Raw genomic sequence first — 19,188 nt, forward strand, 5'->3', positions numbered from 1 at the left:
GCACCCCCACAGTGTCCCAAGGGGACAGCGCACGCCACAGTGTCCCCAAGGGGACAGTCGCGCTCACAGTGCCCCAAGGGGACAGACAGCCCCAGGGGACAGAGCATGCTCACAGTGCCCCAAGGGGACAGCAGACAGTGTCCCCAAGGGACAGAGCATGCTCACAGTGCCCCAAGGGGACAGCAGACGCTCAGTGTCCCCAAGGGGACAGCCACATGCTCAGTGTCCCCAAGGGCACAGCGGCACGCTCACAGTGTCCCCAAGGGGACAGTGACACGCTCACAGTGTCCCCAAGGGGACAGCAGCACGGTCACAGCGTCCCCAAGGGGACAGCGACACGCTCACAGTGTCCCCAAGGGGACAGCCACACGCTCACAGTGTCCCCAAGGGGACAGCGGCACGCTCACAGTGTCCCCAAGGGGACAGTGACGCGCTCACAGTGTCCCCAAGGGGACAGCCACACGCTCAGTGTCCCCAAGGGGACAGCAGCATGCTCACAGTGTCCCCAAGGGGACAGCAGCACGCTCAGTGTCCCCAAGGGGACAGCAGCACGCTCAGTGTCCCCAAGGGGACAGCCACATGCTCAGTGTCCCCAAGGGCACAGCGGCACGCTCACAGTGTCCCCAAGGGGACAGCCACATGCTCACAGCGTCCCCAAGGGGGTGGGACCCGGGGGGTGGCGCTGGGGTGGAGCAGGGGGTCCTCACCCGCCCCATCCCATGGGAATGGGGGATCACTCAGGATTGGAGTTTGTCAGAACAGGGGGTGCCTCGAAATTTGGGATCAGGAATTGGGGTCCCTTGGGATGGATTGGGGTCCCTTAGGAAAGGGAGTTTCTTGGGCTTGGGGTCCCTCAGGTACAGGGGGTCCCTTGGGATTGGGGTCCCTCAGGACTGGGGTTCCTTGGATTGGGGGTCCCTCAGATACAGGGGATCCCCTGGGATTGGGGTCCCTCAGGACTGGGGGTTCCTTGCGATTGGGGTCCCTCAGGATTGGGGTTCCTTGGATTGGGGGTCCCTCAGGAATGGGTTTTTTTTGTGACTGGTGTCTCTTGGAATTGGGGTTCCCCAGGACTGGGTGTTCCTTGCGATTGGGGTCCCTCAGGTACAGGGGATCCCCTGAGATTGGGGTTCCCTCAGGATTGGGGGTTCCTTGGGACTGGAGTCACTCAGAATTGGGGGACTCTCAGGAATGGGGGTTTTTGTGACTGGAGTCCCTTGGAATTGGGGTTCCCTCAGGAATGGGGGTCCCTCGAGATTGGGGTCCCTCAGGAGGGGGGGTTCCTTGGGATCCTTCAGGATTGGGGGTTCCTTGGGATTGGGCTCCCTCAGGTACAGGGGATCCCTTGGGATTGGGGTCACTCAGAATTGGGGGACTCTCAGGAACGGGGTTTTTGTGACTGGAATCTCTTGGAATCGGGGTTCCCTCAGGACTGGGGGTTCCCTTGTGATTGGGCTCCCTCAGGATTGGGGATCCCTTGGGACTGGGGTCTCTCAGGACTGGGGTCCCTTGGAATTGGGGTTCCCTCAGGAACGGGGTTCCCTCGAGATTAGGGGACGCCTTTGGGATTGGGGTCCCTCAGGCCGGGCTCTCAGAGCTGGGGGTCCCTCTCAGAGCTGGGGGTCCCTCTCAGAGCTGGGGGTCCCTCAGGCTGGGCTCTCACCTTCAGGAAGGATGAGGACGGGAAGGTGCCGAAGGTGGTGGAGACGCCGGCGCCCGGCTGCTGCTGAACCATCTCCCGCAGCGTGTCGTCCTGGGGGCACAGCAAGGTCACCCCAAAACCCACCCGGGGGGACCCTCCCCGCCCCCCAGAGCCCCTCACCCACCCCGGGCAGGAATCAGAGGGGTCAAACCCCCCGGTTTTGGGAGGAGAACGGGAATGGGCAGCACCTCGTCCCCTCACTGCCACCAGGTGCCACCAGCCCCAGCCTAAGGGCTGCAGGGCTGGGCTGGGGGTGCCACCACGTCCCCCTGCGCTGGAGAAGACCCTTCCTCACCTTCAGGGCGTCGATGGAGTTCTTGAGGGCGCAGAGCCGGGCCGTCTGCTCGAGCAGCCGCGCCGAGGAGCTCCTCGCTGCGGACAGCGGGAAGGGAGGGATGGGCCGGGGGGGCACGGACACAGCTGAGCACTGTGACCCCCTCAGGCTGGCACCCCGTGGGTTTTGGGGGGTTTGATCTCTTCAGGTTGGTACCAGGTGGGTTTTGGGGGTTTGACCTCCTCAGGCTGGCACCCCGTGGGTTTTGGGGGGTTTGATCTCTTCAGGTTGGTACCAGGTGGGTTTTGGGGGGTTTGATCTCTTCAGGTTGGTACCAGGTGGGTTTTGGGGGTTTGACCTCCTCAGGTTGGTACCAGGTGGGCTTTGGGGAAGGTTTGACCCCCTTGGATTAGTACCAGGGGGATTTCAGGGCTTGGGGGGCCTCCCCAGCAGGGAGAGGCTGAGCCACCCCAGAGCAGCTCATCCCCTGGACACTGAGCCGTGTGTCCCCAACACAGGGACTGTCCCTCAACCCAAACACCCCAAAGCTGCCAGCAGAGCAGATCCCACCCCGCAGCGAGCCCCGCTGCCAGTCCTGCGAGCAGAGGGACAACACAGAGATGCCCCAGACCCCCCAAACCCCAAGGAACATTTTTGTAGGACCTACTGGATTTGCTCTGCCTCATGTCCAGCACCTTGGCGTTGGCGCTGAGCTGGTAGAGGGTCTCCAGCAGCTGCGTGGTCTTGCGGTAGAGGCTCTGCGAGGGCAGCGCCTCGGGCGGCCGCTCCCGCGCCACCGCCACGCGCGGCACCTGCAGCGGCGCCAGGCTGGCCAGCTCCAGCTTCATCTGGGCACCCTGGCACCACGGGAAACCCCGGTGAGGGGCGCGGGAAACGGGGAAAGCACCGGGCAAAGGGGGGAAATGGGGGAAAGCAGAAAAGCAGCGGGTGAAACGCTGCTAAGGACAGCAGGGGTGGGAGCGGGGATGGGCCCCATGGTGTTCCTTGCATGTGGGGCTGCTTGGATTCAATGAGCTGCTCCATCCCATCCATTACAATTAATAGCCATTAGAATAGTTGGTTAATTGGGTTATCTGCTGCTGTGCCCCATGGGTGGGGTGTTCATTAATCAATCGATCGATCAATCAATCAATCAGGTTGTGAGGGGACAGGGCTGGCGGGGACATCAGCAGCACCCCCAGTTCCACCAGCATTCCCAGCTCCCAGGGCTGACCCTGCTCTCAGCCCCTTCCCCTGGAGCACTCCAGATGAGAGCCTGTTCTCCAGCTCATCCCATATCCCACGGGGATAACATCCCATGGGGATCCCATCCCATGGGGATCCCATTCCACAGGGATCCCATGCCACATGGATTCCATCTCACATGGATCACATCCCACAGGGATCAAATCCCATATGGATCCCATCCCAACCAGATCACATCCCATGGGGATCACAGCCCACATGGGTGATGTCCCATGGGGATCCCATTCCACAGGGATTCCATCCCACATGGATCCCATATCCCACCTGGATCCCATCCCACATGGATCCCAGATCCCACAGGAATCCCATCCCATGGGGATCCCATCCCATGGGGATTCCATCCCACATGGATCCCTATCCCACAGGGATCCCCATCCCACACGGATCCCCATCCCACAGGGATCCCCATCCCATGGGAATCCCATCCCACGGGAATCCCATCCCATGGGGATTCCATCCCACATGGATCACATCCCACATGGATCACATCCCACATGGATCAAATCCCACATTTATCCCATTCCACAAGAATCCCATCCCACATGGATCCCATATCCCACAGGGATCCCATCTCACATGGATCCCATATCCCACATGGATCCCATATCCCACAGGGATCCCATATCCCACATTTAGCCCATCCCACCCTGATCCCATCCCACAGGATCCCCCCCCGTTGCCCCCGACCTTGAGCAGGTTGTTCTCGTTCTTGAGGTGTTTCAGGGAGAGCTGCAGGGCGTCGATCTGCTGCAGCAGGAGGGGAGAGTCCTTCACCTGCACGGGGCCAGAGCCACCTCCGGGCACCTGCCCGGCGCCAACACCTGCACAGGGACACTGCCATCAGCACTGCCACCAACACAGGGACACTGCCATCAGCATTGTCACCAACACAGGGCACTGCCTCACACAGGGCACTGCCATCAGCACTGCCACCAACACAGGGACACTGCCATCAGCACTGCCACCAACAAAGGGCACTGCCTCACACAGGGCACTGCCATCAGCACAGGGACACTGCCATCAGCACTGCCACCAACACAGGGACACTGCCACCAACACAGGGCACTGCCATCAGCATTGTCACCAACACAGGACACTGCCATCAGCATTGTCACCAACAAAGGGCACTGCCTCACACAGGGCACTGCCATCAGCACTGCCACCAACACAGGGACACTGCCATCAGCATTGTCACCAACAAAGGGCACTGCCTCACACAGGGCACTGCCATCAGCACTGCCACCAACACAGGGACACTGCCACCAACACAGGGACACTGCCATCAGCACTGCCACCAACACAGGGACACTGCCATCAGCATTGTCACCAACACAGGGCACTGCCATCAGCATTGTCACCAACAAAGGGCACTGCCTCACACAGGGCACTGCCATCAGCACAGGGACACTGCCATCAGCACTGCCACCAACACAGGGACACTGCCATCAGCATTGTCACCAACAAAGGGACACTGCCACCAACACAGGGCACTGCCATCAGCACTGCCATCAGCACAGGGCACTGCCACCAACACAGGGCACTGCCATCAGCATTGTCACCAACACAGGGCACTGCCACCGACACAGGGCACTGCCATCAGCACTGCCACCAACACGGGCACTGCCACCGACACAGGGCACTGCCATCAGCATTGTCACCAACACAGGGACACTGCCACCAACACAGGGACACTGCCATCAGCACTGTCACCAACACAGGGACACTGCCATCAGCACTGCCATCAGCACAGGGCACTGCCATCAGCACTGCCACCCCTGTCACCAACACAGGGCACTGCCATCAGCACTGCCACCCCTGACAGTGGCACAGGGCACTGCCGTCAGCACTGCCACGCATGACGGTGGCACAGGGCACTGTCACCAACACAGGGCACTGCCATCAGCACTGCCACCCATGACAGTGGCACAGGGCACTGTCACCAACACATGCCACCTCCCTGGAGCAGTCCCAGCAGTCCCCAGAGCCCCTTCCCAAGGCTCTCCAGCTGTGGTCACCCCTCTCCACATCCACCACAGTTCCATGCTCATCCCTCCCTTCCCAGCCCCCCTGGAGCCAGAAGGACCAGCAGCCCCTGAGCAGGACCTGGCTCCTTCCCTGGCTCCCAAACGGAGCCATGTCCCGGGGTTTGGGTGTCCCGGGACTTCACTTCCCCCATGCTGCATGCAGGGTGTGTCCGTACCTCGCTGCTGTTCCTCTGCAGCACAGGGAGAGGGGCCAGGAGAGACAAGAAAAATCAGGATTAAATCCCAGGATTGGGCAGGAGAGGAGCTGTGCCTGGAGCAGCTCCGGGCTCCCATGGCCACAGCTGGGACTGACCCCTGGGAGTGACCCCAGCAGGGCCCCTGCAATGCTCCCCCAGAGCCTGGGGCTGGGCACGGAGCTCCCAGGCTGCTCCTGCTCCTTTGGGAATGAGAACGGGCCAGCAACATTCCTGGGAGCCAGGACTGGGAGTGTGGGAGAGGTTGTAGCTCCACGAGAGCCAGGAGCCGCTGTGGGAGCACCATTCCCAAATTCCTGCTCACCCATCAGCCCTGCAGCTCCTGTGGCAGGGGGACACCCCGGCCCCATCCCGGCCACTCACCCCCGGCGATGCCGGACACGATGGAGGCCACGCCCGAGGGCGGAGCCCCCCGCAGCCCCTCGATCGTCCTCTTGGACTGGTTGTTCAGGCGCTGCTTCAGCTCCACCTTCTCCGACTCCAGCTGGTCAATGTCAGCCTGGAGAGCGTCCATGGTCTCCTCAAACTCCCTGGGAAGAGCGCACGGAGGGAGGGATGTGTGAGGCCAGGGATGCTGCTTGTCCAGGACCCCTTATCCTGTCCCTCCATCCCTTGTCCCCAGTCCCTCTCCAGCTCTCCTGGGGCCCCTCCAGGCCCTGGAGGAGGCTCTGAGCTCTCCCTCGGTCCTTCTCTTCTCCAAGTGAGCATCCCCAGCTCTCCCAGCCTGGCTCCAAGCAGAGGGAACCCAGCTCTTGGAGCAGCTCTGTGACTTCCTCTGGATGAGCTGCACCAGCTCCACACCCCCAGCCCCGTTCCAAACTCACTTCTCCTTCTTTTTGAGCAGTGTCTGGGTCTCGTCCAGCTTGGTCTGGATCTTTTCCACGCGGTCGTCCGCATCCTTGGAGGCGCTGTCCAGCTTCTTCTCCAGCAGGCTGAGCCTCACGTTGGCCTCGCTGAGCTCCTCGCCCTGGAGGGGCAGGGAGGGAATCAGGGAGCTGAGGGAGGCCCCCAAATCACCAACCCCCACAGCTGGAACCCAGAACAGCTCCCCAGAGCCCCCAAATCACCAACACCCATAGCTGGAACCCTGAACAGCTCCCCAGAGCCCCCAAATCACCAACCCCCACAGCTGGAACCCAGAACAGCTCCCCAGAGCCCCCAAATCACCAGCACCCACAGCTGGAACCCTGAACAGCTCCCCAGAGCCCCCACACCAACCCCAAGCACCCCAGAACAGGTCCGGCAGCACAAGCTGGAACCCTGAACAGCTCCCCAGAGTCCCACCCTGAGCACCCCAGAACATGGTGGCAGCAAGATCTGGATGGCAGCACCTCCCTGCCCATGGGAAAAACATCCCCAGGAGATCTGGATGGGGCTTGGGATCAGCATCTCCATAGGCAGGAAGTCAGCAGGAGTGTGGAGGTGAATCCCACAGCAGCCAGGAAGGTGAGGATGGGTGAGGGACAACAGGGATGGGTGAGGGACAACAGGGATGGGTGAGGGACAGCAGGGATGGGTGAGGGACAGCAGAGATGGGTGAGGAACAGCAGGGATGGGTGAGGGATGGGTGAGGGACGGCAGGGATGGGTGAGGGACGGGCAGGGATGGAGACAGGCAGGGATGGGTGAGGGACGGGCAGGGATGGATGAGGGACAGGCAGGGATGGGTGAGGGACGGGCAGGGATGGGTGAGGGACGGGCAGGGATGGGTGAGGGACGGCAGGGATGGGTGAGGGACAGGCAGGGATGGGTGAGGGACGGCAGGGATGGGTGAGGGACGGGCAGGGATGGGTGAGGGACGGGCAGGGATGGATGAGGGACAGGCAGGAATCAGTGAGGGACAGGCAGGGATCGCTGAGGAGGAGCCAGGAAGGCAGGGATCAGTGAGGAACACCTCACCTTGATCTTGAGGGACTTCTTCAGCTCCTTGATGACCGTCTCCCTGTCCTCCAGCTTCAGCCCCAGCCCCTCAGCATCCGTGATCTCTGCCCGGAGCGCGGCCGCCCGGAGCTCCGCCGGCGGTGTGGGCTGGACCAGCGGGACAGTCGGGATTTTAGGGAGAATCCCAGACACCACAGCTGCCCAACTCCCTGTGCTGGTCACCCAGAGCCTGCTGGTGACCAGAACAGAGCCCAACCCACCTTGTTCTGCGGGCGGTCGGCGTCGTACTCGCCCTCCTGCATGGCCGTGGCCATCTTGTTCATGGTGGCCATGAGGATGCTGCAGGACTGGCGCAGGCACTCGTAGGGATTGATGCCCTGGGAGCCGTAAATCTGGGAAGGACAGGAAGGAGCTGGCTGCTGGCCCTGGGCTGGGCTCACAGCCCCCAGCCCACATCCCACAGCTGGTGTTTCCCTCTGATGGTTAAGGACGTTCCTCTGATGTTTAAGATGTTCCTCTGATGTTTAAGACGTTCCTCTAATGTTTAAGATGTTCCTCTGATGGTTAAGGATGTTCCTCTGATTTTTAAGGATGCCCCTCTGGTGTTTACGGATCTCTCCCTGAAGTGGGAGAGGGTTTAAGGGTGTCCCTCTGATTTTTAAGGATGCCCTCTGATGTTTAAGAATCATCCTTAAAATCCGCATCCAACACAAAACCTTCACTTCCATCAACAAATCCAACCAACAAAATGCAGAAGAAGTTGCACACACAAAAATCCAAGGAACACCAAACAGAAGTGGATGATTTACACAGAACCCACCCCTCGTCCCTTCACCAAGGATGTTCCACCTGGGAATGGTGAAGGATGTCCCAGCTGGGAATGGTGAAGGATGTTCTACCTGGGAATGGTGGGAAGGATGTTCTACCTGGGAATGGTGGAGGATGTCCCAGCTGGGAATGGTGAAGGATGTTCAACCTGAGACTGGTGGGAAGGACATCCCATCTGGGAATGGTGAAGGATGCCCAGCTGGGAGTGGTGGGAGGGATGTCCCACCTGGGAATGGTGGGAATGATGTTCTACCTGGGAATGGTGAAGGATGTCCCACTTGGGAATGGTGGAAGAGTGTTCCACCTGGGAATGGTGGGAAGAATGTTCCACCTGGGAATGGTGAAGGATGTTTAACCTGGGAATGGTGAGAAGGATGTCCCACCTGGGAACAGTGGGAAGAATGTTCTCCCTGGGAGTGGTGAAGGACGCCCACCTGGGAGTGGTGGAGGATGCCCACCTGGACTGCTGGAGGATGCCCAGCTGGGACTGCTGAAGGATGCCCACCTGGCGTGCTGAAGGATGCCCACCTGGCGTGCTGGGGGATGCCCAGCTGGCATGCTGGAGGATGCCCACCTGCTCGCTGACTTTGAAGGCCAGCTCCTCGAGGCGCGGCGCGGGCAGCCCCTCGTTCTCGGCCAGCGGCGCGATCAGCTGCGCCCCGGCCGCCGCCACCTCCTGCAGCACGGCCACCACCCACGTCAGGTGCTTGCGGCACTCCAGCAGCGTCTCCGACACCTGGCAGGGCACAGAGGGATCTCTGGGGACGGCACGGACACGTGGGCTCATGGAGCCCACACCTGCCCTGGAACTGTCACCAGGATTGGGGGAAATAACAGGAAGATGGAGGGAATGGGTCCTGGGTGTGAATCCAGGTCGCCATCAGAGATGGGCACACAAAATCCAGGTGCCACCTCCATCGTGTCCAGGGAAGGAGCTCCAGGAGCAGCTGAGGAAGCTGGGAAGGGGCTCAGCCTGGAGCAAAGGAGGCCCAGGGGGACCTTGTGGCTCTGCACAGCTCCTGCCAGGAGGGGACAGCCAGGGGGTGACTTTGGGATCTTATCCCAGGGAACAGGGACAGGGTGAGAGGAAACAGCCTCAGGATGGGCCAGGTTGGATATTGGGAAAATTCCTCCTGGGAAGGGTTGGCCCCAACCCTGGGGGGATTTTAACTTCCACCTGGGGACATGGTCAGTGATGGCCTTGGCAGTGCTGGGGCGTGGTTGGACTCAGGGATCTCCCAGGGATCTTCCAACCTAAACCAGTCCCTGATTCCACGATCCCAGCCCAGCTCACACCACCTCCCTCTGCCCTGAGCTGCTGCCCAGCTTCTCTGGGGCGTTTGCTGCCAGCCCAGTGCATGCCACAGCTCCCAGTTTGTGCCTGAGGGGTGGCCTGAGGGCTGTCCCTGTCCCCTCACCTGTGGCCCGAAGCCCAGGGCCGCCGGAATTCCCGGCGCGTCCGTGCCCGGCATGCGGCGCCGGATCTTCTTGCAGAACTGGCGGATGTCACTGCAGGACGTCTCCAGGTCCTTGAGCAGGATGGCCAGGTCTGCTGCCTCCTGCCCGGCCTGGGGACACAGAGGGACCTCAGAGGGACACTGGGACGTGGGCACCTCAGAGGGACACGGGGACATAGAGGGGCACAGGCATAGAGGGACTTGGATTTCAGAGGGACACAAGAACAGAGGGACATGGGGACACAGAGGGACCTTAGAGGGACACAAGAACAGAGGGACATGGGGACACAGAGGGACCTTAGAGAGAGGGAACCTCAGAGGGACATGGGGACACAGAGGGACATGGAGGGACCTCAGAGGGACAGAGAGACAGAGTGACAAGGGGACACAGAGGGACCTAGGGAGGGGGACCTCTGACAGACACAGGGCCAGAGAGACAGGGAAGAACCTCAGACAGAGGGACAAGAAGGGAACTCAGACAGAGGGACATAGGGACAGCAGGAAGCTGGCACATGCCCAGCCATCCTGGCAGGCGCTACGTGGAGGAAGATCCTACCTGGAGGAAGATCCTACCTGGAGGAAGATCCTACCTGGAGGAAGGCCCGCAGCCGGCACACCTCCACCCCCATGCAGTCCAAGGCACTCTGGGTGAACTGTGGGCACAAGCACAGGGACCCTCAGCACAGGGACAGGGGACAGGGGGGGGTCCCAGGGCACACTGGGGTTTCAGTCCCAGGAATTCCAGGATGGACCCTGCCACCACCCCAGGATTTTCAGGAGCAGGGAAATGGGCTGAGGCAGTCAGGCTATTTTTTGTGTGTTTGGGTTTTATCCAGGGGGTGCAGGATTCTGGTTCTTCCCTTGGGAAATCCGGGATACAACCCCCACCCTGAGACAAGAGCGTCTCCACACTCCCATTCCTGCTCTTCTCGTCCCCATGTCCCCATTCCCTGACCCCAGTGCCACCACTGGGGAAGAGTGGCTGCACTGGGGAGCGGCAGCAGGGACATTTCCCCTCCCACAGGGATCCTGGGGGACACAGAGATGGAAAAGAGGGATCGGGGAAGGGCTGTCCCCACTCACCTTGATGTGGTCAGCCAGCTGCAGGGTGCAGTCCTCAGCCTGGTCGGCCAGGTGGATGCTGTACAGGTGCTGTGGGAATGACAGGATCAGCATCCACATGGAAAAAATCCAATGTGGGAACACTCAAAAAAACCCCACATTTTGAGGGTTTGGGCCATTTTTAAAATGGAAGTAACACCAGTGCCCCAAAAGAGCTGGTGGTGCTTAATTCCACAGGTCAGCAGCGTGGAAGGAAGGAATGTGGGATGGACACAGAGCAGGGGACACAGCCACGGTCACCTGGGTGACAACAGCCAAAGGAAAGGGCTGCCAAAAGGAGCTGATCCACGTGCAACAGGTGAGGTGGCACCTGCCCCCAGTGTCACCAGCCCCACCTGGTAGTACTTGATGGCTTTGGTGAGCGGCTCTACGTTGACGGTCTCGTCCAGCTGGTCCTTGTGGAGCAGCTCGATCAGGAAGTCCAGGGAGCGCTCGGGGACGCTCATCTCGGGGTACAGGGTCCCCACCTTCTTGTACACCTCCACACTGCAGCGGTTCAGGGCCCTGAGGGGACAGGGACAAGGGGCTGGGGGCATCTCCGGGCAGGACGTGGGAAATCAGAGCCCTGAGGCACTGCTGGCCTGGGGACAGGGACACGGCTGTGACCTGGCTGGGGCTGGACGTCCTTCCCAGGGGGACACCAGGAGTTCATGGAGATGGGAACCCCCACAAGGGAATAAGGGGATCCTGCTGCTTCTTTGTAGCCTGGCTCCCAAAATTCCTTCCCATGTCACCTCTTGAGAAGAAGGGGAACCCATCCTTCTTCTCTAGCCTGGATCCCAAAATCCCTTCCCATGTCACTCGTTGGGAAGGACACACAGAGGTCATAGAGAAGGGGATCCTGCTGGTTTTTTCTAGGCTGGCTCCCAAAATTCCTCCATGTGTCACCTCTTGAGAAGGAGAACCCATCCTTCTTCTCTAGCCTGGATCCCAAAATCCCTTCCCATGTCATCTCTTGGGAAGGACACACAGAGGTCACAGAGAATGGAACCCTGCTGTTTTGTTCTAGATTGGCTCCCAAAATTCCTCCATGTGTCATCTCTTGGGAAGAACACAGAGAGGTCACAGAGAAGGGGACCCTACTGTTTTTTTCTAGATTGGCTCCTAAAATTCCTCCATGTGTCATCTCTTGGGAAGGACACAAAGAGGTCACAGAGAATGGGATCTTTATAAGGTTATAAAGGGATCCCACTGCTTTGTTCTAGCCTGGTTCCCAAAATCCCTTCTCATGTCACCCGTTGGGAAGGACACAAAGAGGACACAGAGAAGGGGACTCTGCTATTTTTCTCTAGCCTGGTTCCCAAAATCCATTCCCAAGTCACCCTTTAAGAGGGACACAAAGAGGTCATAGAGAAGGGGATCCTCACAAGGGAATAAGGGGATTCTGCTGCTTTTTTCTAGCCCAGCTCCCAAAATCCCTTCCCATGTCACCCTTTGAGAGGGACACAAAGAGGTCACAGTGAAAGGGATCCCAGAGCTTTTTTTCCAGCCCAGTTCCCCAGATCCCATGTGATCTCTTGAGGGACACAGAGAGCTCGTGGAGAAAGGGATCCCACTGCTTTTTCTCCTTAAATTCCTTCCCATGCCATCCTTTGGGAAGGACACACAAAGAGGCTCACAGAGACGGGGATCCTGCTGCTTTTTTCTAGATTGCCTCCCAAAATCCCTTCCCATGTCACCCTCTGAGAGGGACACTGAGAGGTCATGGAGAAAGAGATTCCACAGCGTTTTTCCAGCCCAGTTCCCAAAATCCCATGTGATCTCTTGAGGGACACTCCAGAGAGCTCATGGAGAACGGGATCCCACTGCTTTTTTCTTCATTTATTTCCTAGCCCAGCTCCCAAAATCCCTTCCCATGTCACCCTTTGAGAGGGACACAAAGAGGTCACAGTGAAGGGGATCCCAGAGCTTTTTTTCCAGCCCAGTTCCCCAGATCCCATGTGATCTCTTGAGGGACACAGAGAGCTCATGGAGAAAGGGATCCCACTGCTTTTTCTCCCAAAATCCCTTCCCATGCCATCCCTTGGGAGGCTCACAGAGAAATGACCCCACGCCCAGGCAATAACAGCAACCCCACCACCCTTTCCCAGCCCGGCCCTCCAAATCCCTGGAACTCCGCCCGCGGGAGGGAGGGAAGGGGCAAGGGGCGGGTCGGGGCGGGTACTCACTGCTCGTATTTGTGCAGCGTGGCCTGGAGCAGGCTCAGGGAATAGACGAGGCCGGCGGCGAAGCTGAGCTGCTCCCCGGGGGCCCCGCGCAGCCCCGCCCGCTCCGCGCAGCTCTCGCTCAGCTCGAACCTCTCCTGCGCCTGTTTGCTGATCAGCTCGGCCTGGGGGACACAGGGAAATCCTTCAGGGCATCCCGTGCTTCCCTGCTGTGTCCTGCTGAGCCGTGGGTAACAGCCCTACACCCCCAAAAAGTGACCTGTCCTGGCAAAGTGACCACTGAGCGCTCTCACCACCCCCGGCTGCTTCCTCCCCTTCCCTTCTCCCAGATCATTTTATAATCGTGCAATCATGGAATTACTTAGGTTGGAAAAGTCCTTTAAGACCACAGAGTCCAACTGTTCCCCCAGCACCACCACTGACCATGTCCTCAACTGCCACATCCACAGAGCTGTTCAATCCCCCAGGAATGGGGACTCCACACTGTCCCCAAGTGCCACATCCACAGAGCTGTTCAATCAATCCCCCCAGGAATGGGGACACCACCTTGTCCTGAGCAGCTGTGCCAAACCTGGACCCCCCTTTCCAGAAGGAATTTTCCCAATATCCCACCAGAATCCCTCCATGAATAGCACCTCCAGTCACTCCAGAACTTTGGGAAGTTCTCCAGCAGTAAACACCCCAAATCCCCAATTCCCCTTGGGGACAAAGGTGTCGTTTGCCAGGCAGGGCTTGTCCCCAGGCTGTCCCACCTTGCAGATGAGGCGTGGGATGAGCAGGAGCACCAGGACGCAGTCGTGGTCGCCGCCGTGCCGCAGGAAGCTGTCGGGCATGAAGGACGTGAGGAGGGACACGTGCCGGTTGGCCTGCTGCACTTCCATCTGCCGCAGCTCCATCTCGATGGCCTGAGGGACACTGAGAGTCACCTGGCTGCTCCAGGGCCTCCCTGGCACAGCCCAGCCCAGGGGGATCCCTCATGCAGTCCTGCTCCTTGGAGAATGCCTCAAGGCCTGTCTGGGATCTCCCAGCCCACCCATGGGCAGGGACACCTTCCTCTACCCCAGGGTGCTCCAGCCTCACCTTGGGCACTTGCAGGCTTTCTCTGGAAAATCCCTTCCAGGGCCTCACCACCCTCACAGGGAAGATTTTTTCCCCAATATCCCATCTAAATCTCCACTTTCCCAGTGGAAGCCATTCCCTGGCTCCTGTCCCTCCATCCCTTGTCCCCAGTCCCTCTCCAGCTCTCCTGGAGCCCCTTCAGGCCCCACAAGGGGCTCTGAGCTCTCCCTGGAGTCTTCCCTTCTCCAGGGGAACATTCCCAGCTCTCCCAGCCTGGCTCCAGAGCAGAAGGGCTCCAAAATCCTGGAATGGTCTGGGTTGGAAGGACCTTACAGCCCATCTCATTCCAGCCCCTGCCATGGGCAGGGACACCTCCCACTAGCCCAGGTTGCTCCAAGCCCTGTCCAGCTTGGCTTTGGACACTTCCAGAGATCCAGGGACAGCCACAACTCTGGGAATACCCTGGAGCCTGTCCCAGGGCATGGATAAGCCTATCCAGGTCTCCTTCTGGCCCTACCTTGGCGTGAGCTTTTGTCTCTGCAAATTTGATCTTGAAGTCGAACATCTCGGGGGGCGGCTGCTGCTGCTTCTCCGCAGATGCTTCCTGCTGGCTCATCAGCTCCCGGTTCACATCCTGGCCACAGCGACATGGGGACATGGAGATCAGGGACCCCCACACCTCCAGCAAGGCCCTCCCCAAACCTCCCAACACCTCCTCCTTGGGGGGCTCCTTGTGCAGCACCCAGTGAAGGTGGAGGGGAGGGAGAGGCACCAAGAGTGTTCCAGTCCTGGAATGTCCACAGGCTCGCTCCCCAGCTCCCTGCCCTGTCAGCAGACCTGAGCCCAGGGCTGGGATGGCCCCCACAGGGGAGAATTTTTTCCCAATATCCCATCTAAATCTCCAATGGGAGCCATTCCCTGTGTCCTGTCCCTCCAACCCTTGTCCCAAGTCCCCCTCCAGCTCTCCTGGAGCCCCTTGAAGGCACTAAAAGGGGCTCTGACATCTCCTTGAAGCCTTCATGGACATTCTCAGCTCTCCCAGCCTATCCCTGTAGGAGAAGGCACTGGGAGAGTCCCTATGGAAGCTCCACGAGGAACCCACTCAGCTCCAAGCTGAATCCTGCCATACCCAGCACACTCCCTGGTGATCCTCCCTCTGGCTCTCCTGGCCACCAGGACACTCCCTGGTGATCCTCCCTCTGGCTCTCCTGGCCACCAGGACACTCCCAGGGGATCCTCCCTCTGGCTCTCCTGGCCACCAGGACACTCCCTGGTGATCCTCCCTCTGGCTCTCCTGGCCACCAGGACACTCCCAGGGGATCCTCCCTCTGGCTCTCCGCACGGACCCGGATCCCCTGCCTCTGGCACCAGGGGATCCCTCTCCTGCCACGGACACCGATTGGCTCTCTCCAGACACTCCCTGGTGATCCTCCCTCTGGCTCTCCTGGCCACCAGGTGAGCTCCAGGAGGAGCTGGAGGTGGGGACACACCTGCAGGTGAGCCGTGAGCTCCCGGTACTTTTTGATGGTCTGCTGGTAGTCGGCCACGGTCTCCTGGGCGGCCTCCACGCGCTTCTCGGCCTGGCGCACACGCGCCGTGGCCATGTCCAGCTGCTCCCGCAGCTCCAGCTCCGTCTCCCGGGCGTTCTCCTGCAGCTCGTCGTTCATCTCGTTCATGGCTTCCTGCAGGGAGGTGGCACCCAGGGGACAAAGTCACACAGCGGGGCTCAGATGTGTCCCAGCGCTCTGGAGAGCTTCCACAAATCCCGCTGGCGCCATCATTGCAGCTCCCCATCCCAGGAGCTGGAATTCCTGGGATAAGAGCAGCTCTTTCCCAGGAACTCAGCAGTGTTATCCCAGGAATTCAGCAGCCATTATCCCAGGGAATCAGCAGCTGCTATCCCAGGGAATTCAGCAGTGTTATCCAGGGAATTCAGCAGCCATTATGCCAGGAATTCTGCAGCCCTTATCCCAGGAAATCAGCAGCTGTTATCCCAGGAATTCAGCAGTTGTTATCCCAGGGAATTCAGCAGCTCCTATCCCAGAAATTCAGCAGCCCTTATCCCAGGGAATCAGCAGTGTTATCCCAGGAATTCAGCAGTGTTATCCCAGGGAATCAGCAGCTGTTATTCCAAGGAATTCAGCAGCCCTTATCCCAGAGATTCAGCAGCTGTTGTCCCAGAGAATCAGCAGCCCTTATCCCAAGGAATTCACCAGCTGTTATCCCAGGGAATTCTGCCTTACCAGGTCCCCGACGGTCTCACGCAGCTCCCGGACCTTCTCCTCCAGATCCAGGTTTCTCTCTGTCAGAGTCTCCACCATCTCCTCAGCACCCAGCGCTGCGTCCACCTGCCAGGACACACATCCCAATCCATCCATGTGCCAGGACACACATCCCAACCCATCCCTGCGCCAGGACACACATCCCAATCCATCCATGTGCCAGGACACACATCCCAACCCACCCATCCATCCCTGCCAGGACACACATCCCAATCCATCCATGTGCCAGGACACACATCCCAACCCATCCCCTGTCAGGACAGACATCCCAATCCATCCCATCAAGACACACATCCCAATCCATCCATGCTCCAGGACACACCTCCAGGCAGAGCCCAGCACAGCCCCACTGCTGGAACAGGGTTTGGAATTAAGGAATATGAGACCAGGAGTGTTGGTTCCTGCAGTGGCTCTCCAGGAGTCTCAATGCCCCAAATGTCCCCAAACAGCCCCGAATGTCCACGAACACCCCAAATATCCCATCCCACCTGTCCCTCACCTGCTCCTTCAGCTCATCCACCGTCTTCTCCGCCTGCTTCACCTCTTCCTGCAGCTTCTCCCGCTGCTGCCGCAGCGATTCCAGCTCCGTGTTCTTCTTCTCCATCTGCTTCTGGAGCTTCACGTGCTCCTGCTTCTCCGAGGCCGACAGGTCCCGCATCCTGGACAGCCACAGGTCCTGTCAGGGCCAGCCCAGGAGCACCTGGGCCCTCCCAGGAGCCCCCATCTGCCCCAGCCAGGATAACAGAGCTCATCCATCCCAATCTGCCCCTCCCTGGTGGGGACATGAGCAACCTTCCCAAAATCCAGCTCATTTACACCAAGGGATGGGTCCCACCTGAACTTCTTGGCTGTGGATTCCCAAATAAAAAGCCCACGAGCACCCAAGCCCTGGAAGGTGGGATCATCCAGAGAGAGGTAGATCCCAAGGCTGGGCAGGGTCTGGAGAACAATGCTGGGATACCAAGCACCACATCCATAGGGAATGAGGCATTCCATAGGGAATGAGGCTGGAGTGGCTCATTGTCCCCATCCCCACCAATCCCCTGTGACAAGGGACTCTCCTTTCCCTGTAGATGCTTTAAGAGCTCGGCAAAGATCCCAGAGCCATCAGCAGGAATGACACGGGCTGCTCCAGAGAAGCATTGGGATTGGTGCTCTCAGGGAGCACAAGAGGCCTGGGAAGGAATTTGGGGAAGCACAGGTGGGCTCCCACCTGACAAGAGCCTCCTTGAGCCTGGCATTCTGCTCCTCCAGCTGTTTGACCTGGTAGCTGGATGCTGCTCCATCAGAGCCTGTGGAGGAAAGCAGGAATCAGAATCCCAGAATCCCAGACTGGTTTGGGTGGGAAGGGATCTTAAATCCCACCCCTTCCCACCTCCTGACATGTCAGAGACACCTCTCACTATCCCAGGGTGCTCCAAGCCTCATCCAACCTGTCCAGGGATGGAGCAGCCAGAGCTTCTCTGGAATAATTCATTCCAGGGCCTTGGGACCCTCACAGAGAAGAATTCCTTCCCAATATCCCACCTAACCCCATCCCATTCTCCAAGCCCAAAGTCCCTCTCCCTTCCCACCTTTCTCCTCAATCTCGTGCTTGAGGATCTCCAGGTCCATGGTGAGGTATTCCACCTTCTCCTTGAGGGAATCCACCTCCTGCTGCAGGGACTCTGCCCTCTCCTCGGCCATCTCCTTGTCCAGCGTGGCCATCTCGATGGCATCAGCTGTGTCTGCCATCTCCTCCATGTACCTCTCCTTGGCTTCCAGGGCATCCTTGGCTTCCTGTGGGCAAGCACAGCAGCTGAGGGGACCCCACAACTCTGGAGAGACCCCACAAAGCTCTCAGGAAATTATTGTCCCTCGAGGCTCTCCCAGATCCAATGGACATTGGGTTATCTGGGATGGGAGGGGACAGCCCAGCGCTCCAGGGTGTCCCACTCCTCTCTTCCCTGCTCCACACCCAGAGAGCCTGGCAGGAGAAGTATCTGCAGGTGAGGACAAAGGTAAGGAGACAGGGAATACTGGAGCAGACAGATAAATCCCTGGGGAAAGAAACCAGGAATCCAGTGTGGAAAGTATGGCAGGGAGAAGGAAACGCTCCTTGGCTGCTTGGATGGAATCCTGGGAGCTGCAGGCACAGCTGAGGGGGAAAGGGAAGCACCTGGAACTCCTGGAGAGAGAGAGAGAGGGAAGAAGGAAGCACCTGGAGAGACAGAGAGAAGGGGGAAACATCTGCAGAGAGAAGGAAGAGGGAAGCACCTGGAAACAGAGGGAATAAGGAATTCAAATCCCACCTTGGCTCAGCCTGATTCCCAAATACACCCGACATCAAGGAGCAGAGGTAAAGAACTCGAGTTGCACCAGGAGAGGTTTAGTTGGACGTTGGGAAAATTTCCTCCCAGAAAGGTTTGTCAGGGCTGGAATTTCTCCTGCAGTCACCTCTCTGGGCACTGCCCCATTCCCAGGACACTCACTCACCTTCTTGGCCTCCTTCAGGCGCTTCTGGAGGTCAGCCTGCTGCTCCTGCATTTTGCTCTTCCATTCCTGCACCTGCTCCAGCTGGATCTTGTACTTCTCCAGCTCCTTGAGCTTCGCCTTGTCCTCATTCCTCTTGATTTTCAGCGTCTCCAGCTTCTCCTCAAGGTCCCTGACCTGAGCACGGAGATTCTCCTCCTCCTACAACACCGAGCCAAGAATCAGGGACGGAGCAGGGACATCCTTTGGACAGAAGCTCTGGGGATGTTTCTGGAAGCCCAGGGAACCTGGCCTGACTTTGGTCATCGATATTGGGGCAGTTTGAGAAGAGAGGGGCTTGGGACAAGGGCCTGGAGTAGCAGAATTAGATGGGATTTTGGGAAGGAATTCCTGGCACAAGTTGCCCAGAGAAGCTGCCTGATCCCACTGCAGCATCCACATC

General features: G+C 59.1%; 1 protein-coding gene across 8 annotated transcripts in view; it reads right to left on the reverse strand.

Annotated features, from left to right (window-relative positions):
- DCTN1 (dynactin subunit 1) overlaps positions 1-19,188 on the reverse strand; it is a 71,142-nt gene that overhangs the window by 970 nt on the left and 50,984 nt on the right. For 6 of the 8 annotated variants that reach the window (XM_030948453.1, XM_030948452.1, XM_030948451.1 and 3 more), the window contains 23 exons: positions 18,750-18,947; positions 17,849-18,053; positions 17,488-17,566; positions 16,774-16,933; positions 16,236-16,340; positions 15,483-15,674; positions 14,510-14,626; positions 13,686-13,838; positions 12,937-13,097; positions 11,104-11,272; positions 10,730-10,798; positions 10,237-10,299; positions 9,608-9,757; positions 8,764-8,925; positions 7,622-7,753; positions 7,380-7,508; positions 6,306-6,448; positions 5,845-6,011; positions 5,443-5,457; positions 3,930-4,063; positions 2,644-2,833; positions 1,998-2,074; positions 1,664-1,753 (listed from right to left, as the gene is read on the reverse strand). In XM_030948453.1, coding sequence (XP_030804313.1) covers positions 1,664-1,753; positions 1,998-2,074; positions 2,644-2,833; positions 3,930-4,063; positions 5,443-5,457; positions 5,845-6,011; positions 6,306-6,448; positions 7,380-7,508; positions 7,622-7,753; positions 8,764-8,925; positions 9,608-9,757; positions 10,237-10,299; positions 10,730-10,798; positions 11,104-11,272; positions 12,937-13,097; positions 13,686-13,838; positions 14,510-14,626; positions 15,483-15,674; positions 16,236-16,340; positions 16,774-16,933; positions 17,488-17,566; positions 17,849-18,053; positions 18,750-18,947 — 3,060 coding nt within the window. The remainder of the gene's footprint in view (positions 1-1,663; positions 1,754-1,997; positions 2,075-2,643; positions 2,834-3,929; positions 4,064-5,442; positions 5,458-5,844; positions 6,012-6,305; positions 6,449-7,379; positions 7,509-7,621; positions 7,754-8,763; positions 8,926-9,607; positions 9,758-10,236; positions 10,300-10,729; positions 10,799-11,103; positions 11,273-12,936; positions 13,098-13,685; positions 13,839-14,509; positions 14,627-15,482; positions 15,675-16,235; positions 16,341-16,773; positions 16,934-17,487; positions 17,567-17,848; positions 18,054-18,749; positions 18,948-19,188) is intronic. The other 2 variants (XM_030948450.1, XM_030948455.1) reach the window with 1 other exon arrangement.

The sequence above is a fragment of the Camarhynchus parvulus genome, chromosome 4, assembly GCF_901933205.1.
Source record: "Camarhynchus parvulus chromosome 4, STF_HiC, whole genome shotgun sequence".
Classification (NCBI taxonomy): Eukaryota; Metazoa; Chordata; class Aves; order Passeriformes; family Thraupidae; genus Camarhynchus; species Camarhynchus parvulus.